Source organism: Mercenaria mercenaria, chromosome 15, assembly GCF_021730395.1.
Source record: "Mercenaria mercenaria strain notata chromosome 15, MADL_Memer_1, whole genome shotgun sequence".
Classification (NCBI taxonomy): Eukaryota; Metazoa; Mollusca; class Bivalvia; order Venerida; family Veneridae; genus Mercenaria; species Mercenaria mercenaria.
In genome coordinates this window covers 46,157,640-46,166,698 of record NC_069375.1, presented here as the reverse complement: position 1 = coordinate 46,166,698, position 9,059 = coordinate 46,157,640, and the positions used below count along the sequence as shown (strand labels likewise).

The window sequence follows — 9,059 nt, the reverse complement described above, 5'->3', positions numbered from 1 at the left end:
TAAAAAAGAAAAATTTATAAAAAGTTAAAAAACTCAAAAAAAAACAATTTTTTTTGAAATTTTTAAAGAAGACTTTTTCGGACCTCGGGGAAAATTTTTCCCCCTTTTTTTTTCCCGGGAAACGATCCAACAAGTTTCAATTGCATCAGGTCAGAAAAAATTTCCCCTTTAAATTTCGAGTTCAGTACAGGAAAATATACCGTTTTTATTTAAAACCATTAATAAAATAAATGTGGGCCCACGAATAAAAAAAGGGGATTTTTATAAAAATTTTTCCCCACACGAGAATGAAAAGGGGCCCCTTTAAAACGAACACAAAAAGTTTAAAAAAATATTTGGTCCGATTTGACATGACTTATCGCAAAATTTTCCATTCTTTCAATAATTCATTCCTTTCCCCAAATAAATGACAGAGTGCACCGCATGAACATCCCTTTTAAATTTCAAAAAAAAATTTTTTTTTTAAATTTTATTTAAAAAAAAAGTGCGTTTTTTCTATTAGAAGGGTTCAATTTTTTAAATGCATTTAAGATAGTTTTAAACAGCTGGCCCTATCGGAAAAGTTTTCCAAATTTCCCCCCTTTTGCGATTTTAGAGATATTGCCCCAAGCTAAATTTGAGGGCAAAAAAAATACTAATTGTGAGACTTCCTTCTGAATTTGGTAGCCCCAAACAGCACGTAACGTTTCCGCCAAAACGGTAATTTCCCTTTGAACCCGACTGGCAGGAAAGGAATTGTGTCATCCGGGTTTTTATTAATTTTTTAAACGGGAGTGTTTTGGGGCTGTTTAAATAAGTATTCCCTTTTCAAATCTTTTATGAAAAATTTTGCGAAAAGAAAATTTGTTTTTTTTTTTTTTACGATATTTTTAGAGACATTCCCTTTTGATAAATTTTTGATTTTCGTTTTAAAATTTTTAGTTGAATAATAAAAATTTCATATTTATAAAGTTACGCATTTCCCTTCTTTTTTGTTGATTTTTAGACAGTGAAGTTTTTAGTACTTTCTAGGAAGAAAAAGTTTCTTTCTAATATACGCCGTCCCCAAAAAAACTGTATTTTGCCCCCCAATGGGAATAATCAAACAAATCAAATCATACCCCCCCTAAATCAACCTGTATTCGTTGGGGCAGAGTTTACTCTCAGGCGAAAATTTAATTTAAAATTATTCACCCCAAAAGTTATTTAAAAATTTATACAAAAAAATTATGAAAACTTGGGATAACTCATCCCTTTTAACAGGGGGGAAAAAAAGGGAGGAAAAAACCCTTTAAAAAAGAAAAAGATCCCTCCCGAGGCCCTTTGGAAATTAAAAGGGGGTAATTTCACCTTATACTTCTTTTTATTAACTGTTTTTACAGTATGTTTTCTTTTTAAATTTCATTTTTGTTGTGCCTTGTAAGTTCATCTGTCTAAAAAGTTTTTAATATGTATAGTAATTTAGGAGGGGAAGGGGCACAATTTAAATTTTCAAAACTTTTTTTCCTAATCCTCATTTTATCTTTAGAAAAATTGTATCTTTTATGCCCTTTATAAAAAAACTGTTTAAACTAATTTTTACCCTTTTCCAAATTAAGGGCTTTCGTAAAAAAAGCGGGTTTGAAAAAATAGGAAATTCACTGAAAGGAATTAAAAAAATATTTTTAAAACTTGTTTGAAAGGGAAAAGAATTTTACTAAAAAAAAAAAAAAAAAAAACCCTTTTTTATTGTTTTTTTAAAAACAAAAATTTAATCTAATTATTAAGACCCAAATTTGAAAATTTGTTTTAATTTCCAAAAAAAAAAAACAAAAAATTAAAAAATTTTCCCTTGAACAAAACAGGATCATGGGAGACGGGGCGCGGCTTAGCATGCGTTTTTCCCATCCCAAAACTACACGCTTGGGGGGGGGCATGCTATAAAAGGGGGAAAAAATTGCTCCCGCTTTTCCCCACGCTTACACGGTTTTTAAAATAATTTTATTGGCTGCACGATTAACCCCAAAGGGGAAAAGGAAAAGTTTATGAATGGTGCCACGCAAGGGGTTTTTAAAGTTTGCACGGGGGAACCCAAAACGCGGGGGCCCCTTTTAAAATTTTTTAAATTTGCCGTCTTTTTTTAAATTTTAATTTTTATTGAATAATATAAATTAAATTTGGGGTTTAAAAAAATGTTTTAAAAAAAATTTTACTCATTTTCTTCAAAACCCTTTTTTACAAAAAGTATAACTTGTTCGTCTTCAGTTAAAACCCCTTCAAATTAAATGAAAATTTGGGGTTTGCCAAAAAAACCGGATACGGGCCCGGCAAAGTTGATAATCCCTGAAAAAGAGAGAGACCCCAAATTACCATGGGTTTCAAAACTTTTAAAATAAATGTTTCCAAAAAAATTTCAGTTTAATTTCATTAAACCTTTAGTATTTTAAAATGTATGAATAATATTCTTATTAAAAAACCCTTACACAATTTTGAAAAAAGCCCAAAGAAAACAATTAATAATAATCCCCAAATTTGGGAAAATTTTCGGGAAATAGAAAAAAAAATCAATTTTCAAATTTTTTTTTCCATTTTTATCAAATTTTTTTAAAAGTAAATGCCTGTAATTTTTAATTCCCCCCGTTTATTTTTGAAGTTAGGAAATTATTTTAAATTTCCCAACCAAAAAAACCGGTATATCTTAAATTATCAAAAATTTTTTTTCCCAAAGGGTTTTTGTTTTTAAAGTTATTTGAAACTTAGGGAGGGAAAAGCAGGTTTTTCATAGGCCCAAAAGTTTTTTGGCGGCTTTTAAAAAGCTTTTTTAAAAAACGTTGTTTTAGGTTAAAGATGTCTGACCATAAAACCAATAAAAGGGGAACTTTTTTTTGGTCAAGACGTCCCTGACCCTTTAAAAAACCAAATAAAGCCCTCTTTTGTTTGGGGAGAAAAGCTATTTTTCTTGTATGCCCAAATTTTATGAAACCTTTTTGTTTCTAAATTTTCTTGTTTTAAAAATGTCACTATTTGGAGTTGTGAATAAGTTTGTAGTCCCATCAAATATTGTATGAGATGGGACTAAAAACTTATGTCTGCTTTGGGAATGAATTTTTCAGACAAGTAATTAGTATTTCCTTGGAACAAATCTTATTGTGCACCCCTTTTTCCAGATTTATTTCTATATTGTTGTGAAAAACAGAGATCTTCATGTTGTGCCTTTCTGCAAATATGAAGTTAGACATTATTATTGTATTTCATGCAATACATCTATCTTCACGATTTTTAATATGGGTAATCCGTTGTTTGATTATCTGTTGGATACTGTTTATCCCAGTTAATGAAACTAACAATTCGGATACTGCTTCTTAAGCCTCACAGTTTCATCTCTCTATTTATGTGAGTTCATAAGAAATTGTAAGTAGACTAGCCATATACGATTACAACTGTGAATACAGAAGTAAAGTAAATGTTGTATAGCTTGATGCACTTGTAAGCAGATCCTGTTTCGAATTCTAAGCTCATATCCTGTTTCATAATTTTTAATTTTTACTTAATTGTTATTATATGTAGTATCCAGTTTGGTTTGCATACAAAAATCACTAAAATATGTGTAGCAAAAATGTATTATAAAATTGTGGCTTTTCTCACAGGAAATCCATGCCGCTAAAATTTATTTTGGATACGACAATGCTTGGTGGCGAAACATTGCTATGGCAACGAAATATGCTGTGTCGATGACACCTTTGATGCAAACATACGATTTTGGCGTATCGAAAACAAATTCAAAAGGTGTTTTGAATACGGGATACTCAGATGGAAGTACAAATGTATACATTTAAGAGACAGTTTCCATTTTAGGAATGTTTCAATATGTACAGAAAACCTGGGTCACGTTACAGATTTTTAAAATATTTCAAGTGTATTATGTACATAATAACATATACTCAAAAACTCATGTAGCTATGGATTTAATAAAATAATGATACAGTTATATACATGTACTTGATTACATTACAAAGAAAAAAGAAATACATTTTAAACCATCAAAATTATTTTATGACATAATTTTAATGAATGGAGTTTTAAAAAGCGCATATTTTACGCTCAAGGAACGGATTTACTTGTTTTTGATGTTTTAATGAAAATGCAACTTAGTCATTCATTATTTCTTGAGAATTATAAGAGAAATACAGTTGTATATTCATAGATACCAGACTGTGGCGGGAAGCACTATGTTCCGGAAAACTAGTAACAGGAATCGGTGACAACTCTATTGCTATGACCAATCTGAGCGTGTATCTAGCAAGGAAATATTACGCGGAAATATTCAACTTAGCCGATGTTCCGGAACCAAATTCTGCTGTAAGCCTATATGAGTAATACAAATTTGCATGGTATAATTTGTTGCAGCTGTCATGCCATTTATGATATCTTTCATACAGAGGGTTAACAATGTAAATAGCTTTGGTACTGAACAATTTATTCTTACTTGCAAACTGAAGAACGTGATCATTTTTAGCCACACCTTTTTAATAGAAGCAATTGAGGATGTTTTGTTCGCTTAACATACTTCCGATTTTCTATTTAAGGTAATGTCTGTCTGGGACCAGAATCCAATCGGTGTTTCGTGGTACTCATAGGCACCAGGGTACAAGTGGGACGAAGTGGAATCAAGCATGATCAAACCGTCCGCGAGTGATGACATATATATTACATCAAATGTTTTCTCAAGTAGTGGGCGTTCTGGATGGATAGAGGGCGGAATGGAAATAGTCGAGAAAGTTCTAAAGTATCTACAATAAAAGATTTGAATATTTCACTTAAAACGTATATGTTAATGTTCTTTCTAAAACAAAGTAGTATATAATAGTTTGATTCGAAAAATTATATTTCATAGATGGAAAATATAATTGATCATTACTTTTGAGGTATTTTTATTTATTTTTATTACATGTACATGTTTGACGTCGCGGGAGTGAAATAAACTCGCATTTTGTTATATTATTCAACATACTCGTTTAATAAATTCAATGTGAAAAGACATTCATCTAATATCCCCTGTGAGTATTACAGAAACAAAACATGTATGCATCAAATATGCTGATTAAATACATTATGGTGTTATCCAGAGCTTTTTAAACTTAAAATGTCAAGAATATTTTTTCATTTCTTTTTGTTATTGATTTCCAGTAGTACATGGGTGTCTATGACGGTAAACAAACATTACGTAATCTTACGTAATCGCCGTCATATTGTTCCTATTTATGATAACTCATTAACATATAAGGGCGTTAAGGCATAACGGCGGCCATATTACTCAGACATATATTTATACAATGTAAAATCTCAAAATCTTTTTTCTTTATCAGTTATTTTTCTTTAATTCACAACTGAACTTTAAGTCTCTTTAAGTCACTCACCAAATCAACATATGTGTAATTTCTACTCACATCCAAATTCCAAGACTCTTGTTCTATTTCATGTATAATATGTCACGGTATCTTTCGTCAACAGTGCTGCAAATATGAAAGAAAACGGTATTTCCTTATTAAAAGACTACAATGGAGTCAATGTTGAGGCAACATGTGTACAACTCTTTTTGTGATAACTTCGTATGTCCTCTTTAAAGAAATACTAATTAGATACTCTATTAAGCATATAATATTATGCTGCAGCTGGGTGCTGTTTACATACATTACTCAACACAAAACAAGTCTTTCACATTTTCTCATCTTAGGGAATTACTGAAAGTGACTTTGACATAAATAGACAGAACCTAAACACAAAATTATATTTATACAGAGATTACAAACTTCGAATATCTAACTGGTTCTTCTGCATTTTTTTATCAGATTTCTACCACTGGGTCATAGATGCAAGCTTCTATTACTATTAAAGACAGTAAAACGTCCAAAAATATTATACAACTGTAAATAAGGGGAAGCCTAAGCTTGCCAAGAAAATCTCTTAAGAAATGATTTACTCTTAAAGAAATGACAGTCAAACATCTCGGGGTCATTTTTACACAACTTATAGTTTTGTTTTTGTTGGGTTTAACGTCACACCGACACAATTATAGGTCATATGGCGATTTTCCAGCTTTGATGGTGGGGGAAGACCCCCAACTGCTCATACGTGCATTAATTCATCACGGACGGGCAACAGGGTAGAACCACCGACCGTCCATAAGCCACCTGGATTGCTTCCTCACATGAAGATTTCAACGCCCCGAGTGAGACTCGAACCAACATTGGTGAGGGGCAAGTGGTTTGAAGTCAACGACCTTAAACACTCGGCCACGTACAAAACTTTAACTCATGAAAGCTTAAATACATATTTTGCAATTGATAATGACTGTCAAACTACCCGTGCATGAAAATAGTACTGTCAATCCCAAAATACCTAAGCAAAACAGTTAAAAACTTAAATACAAGAATGATAAATAATTAATGGGAAATAATTCACTTCTGGTAATTGCCTGGTTCAATTTTGGCTTTTGCCTTACAAACGGACTAAGAACAACACTGAAAATAAGATATAAAACATGTACATCATGATCATGCTAGAAAGAAAATTTAGATATGAACATATCCAGAAATAAAATTGCAATTCCGAATGCCCGCCAAACTACCTTTGCATGAAAATTGTACTGTCAAGCCCAAAATACCTAACTGAAAACATTTAAAAACTAAAATATAAGAACTATAAACAGTAAAAGGGAAATAATTTACTTCTAATATGTTCCACTGTTTCAATTCTGATAATTCCTTGGTTCAATTTTTGGCATCTTTCTGAAAACCTGAATAACAACAGCGCTGAAAATATGATATAAAACATATAATACATTATAATGGAAAGTACATTAGATGTGAATAAACATATCCAGAAATAATTTTGTTTTCTGTGACAAATGCTTTTCCTTCTCTATCCAACAAAACAGTGCACCATAGACTACTGAATGATCCTCAGAATGCTTAAATAATAAAACTTGAGGCTGAATAACTAAAACGATTCAAGTGAGATAACTCATGTCTTCAAACTGAACTACAGAAACAGCTCCATTTTTCTAAATTAGTGATTCTAATGCAGTGTTTTCCTTCTTAAGCTTAAAGTACAAACTCGTGTGTTCTTTCATGTACGTTTCTGACAATTAATTTCAACAAAAAACTTTTTAAAAAATTCCTTTTTAAAATTTTAATATCAATGTTATTTTTGCTTCCGGTTGGGCTTTTGAGCAACTGACTCAGTAGCTAAACATCTGAAATTAATCAAGTATTATTAGTAGTCACAAAGGTATAAGGAGTAGTGGTGTCCCGCAGACTCTCGTTCCTTCGAGGAAAAGAGAAAAAGTTTCAATATAAGATGCCAAAGGTTGTGTTTGGAAGTTGGAAGTTACTTGTGGAGAACGGGTTTGTACTGGTACCAGGAACAATGGTTTGGTTAACTACCCACAGTAACATAACTGAAATATTGTTGAAAAACGGCGTTAAACCCAAAACAAACAAACAAAGCAAAAATTATGTCCTACTTTTATTAGTTTTCATCAATAACCACTCTGTCATTTCATGGTTTTTATCCCATCTTGTCAAAAACTCTTTATTGAACCATAACCAGTTGAGTATGTCCTAAAAATAATTTTATACATTTACCCAACAAACTACCCCTCCTTCTGTCCTACTCTACGCGAAAATTCAGATTTTAAGGAGACATCAAAAACTGCATGTATCACTTGGGTAAAATGTAATTACATGTTTGAAATGTAGTATTAATAGTGCAATATTTCAATACCCTTGTCCTAATATTGACTAAACATACCCATAAATTTGTCAAACTTTCTGTAATTTTCTTTCTGAGCAACTGGAAACGCTTTGATTCTGCTGAAATCCAACAGAAGTATTCACAATAATAAAATCGATTCCCTTAAAAGTTATTTCATCAATTCACAACAATTGAAATTAAACTCTCTTTAAAGAGAATATAAAAAATCAATGTACATGCACTTCAGCTGACTGCTAGTTCCATTTCAAGTATATGTCACAGTATCTAAAGTCAATGGTATTGGAGGCAAACAAAAATATCTCTCTTCTTCCAGGTAAGTTTTGTTTACTTAGAGATATTGTTTAAAATTATTGATTTACCTTTCTCTTTTGTTACTCGTCATCATACATTCCCTGCTAAATAAGAAATATGCAAGCACTGGAACACACAGCGGCTCTCTAAGCACAGGTTCTAACACTTCTCAAATCTAAACCATTATTTATATGGTCCATGTTTTCATTCATCTGAAACAAAAAAAAAACACGTTTTCTTGTAAAATGGTAATGAACATTATTTAAGCTTAATTGGCCTAATACTTATGGCATTTGTTTAGTGCTGACCAGCTAATTCATTCGGAAGGTCGGTGGTTCTACCCAGGTCAAAAGGTGAAATAATGCACGGAGGGACACCTGGGGTCTTCCTTCACCATCAAAGCTGGAAAGTCGCCATATGACCTATAAGTGTGTCGGTGCGACGTTAAACCCAACAAAACAAACATTCGGACTACATGACCTCGTTGGACCAATTCTCGAATTATCTTTACTTATTCACAGCTACAATTTTTTAGCTTCAATGAAGCAAAATAAATTCATACCTCACTTATAAATGACGGCCATTACCGTACAGTGATACTTTCTCGCACGAAAATAATTGTTGCTACACTGATGAGCCATTCACGGCGAAACTAGTTTGTGACTTTTCTATTATTTAAGGAAATCTAAGCGAGCATCTAAAGTGAGGTAATCTTTGCTTTTTATATTTTACATCATGTAATACTTAACTGGAAGCGTGTGACCTAATTTTATTAGTCATAGATGCATTAAGCAGCCGCATCGCCAAACAAATGTGGCGTACGAATGCAAAATATTTAGTAAAACTTAATGTACGCTCAAAAGGGTTGGTTTTAGATTAATTGTGTACTTTTATTTTGCACTACCGGGTTTATTTTACGTATTGAGAATATTTATTTGTTGAGACTCGTGGGATTTTAAAACATCTATTGGAAGTGGAATGATACCACAGTCAATTTATATTGAGTCAGCTTCAATTATATGTTCCTTTGTTAC

The 9,059-nt window shown here is 31.9% G+C and overlaps 1 protein-coding gene across 1 annotated transcript; it reads left to right on the top strand.

Annotated features, from left to right (window-relative positions):
- Positions 1–3,028: 3,028 nt before the first annotated feature.
- LOC123562781 (uncharacterized) lies at positions 3,029–5,252 on the top strand. The gene is made up of 3 exons (XM_045355412.2): positions 3,029–3,774; positions 4,163–4,317; positions 4,545–5,252. Exons 1-3 carry the CDS (start codon positions 3,666–3,668, stop codon positions 4,593–4,595), a joined length of 315 nt encoding a protein of 104 aa, XP_045211347.2. The 5' UTR covers positions 3,029–3,665; the 3' UTR covers positions 4,596–5,252.
- The last annotated feature ends 3,807 nt before the right edge of the window (positions 5,253–9,059 follow it).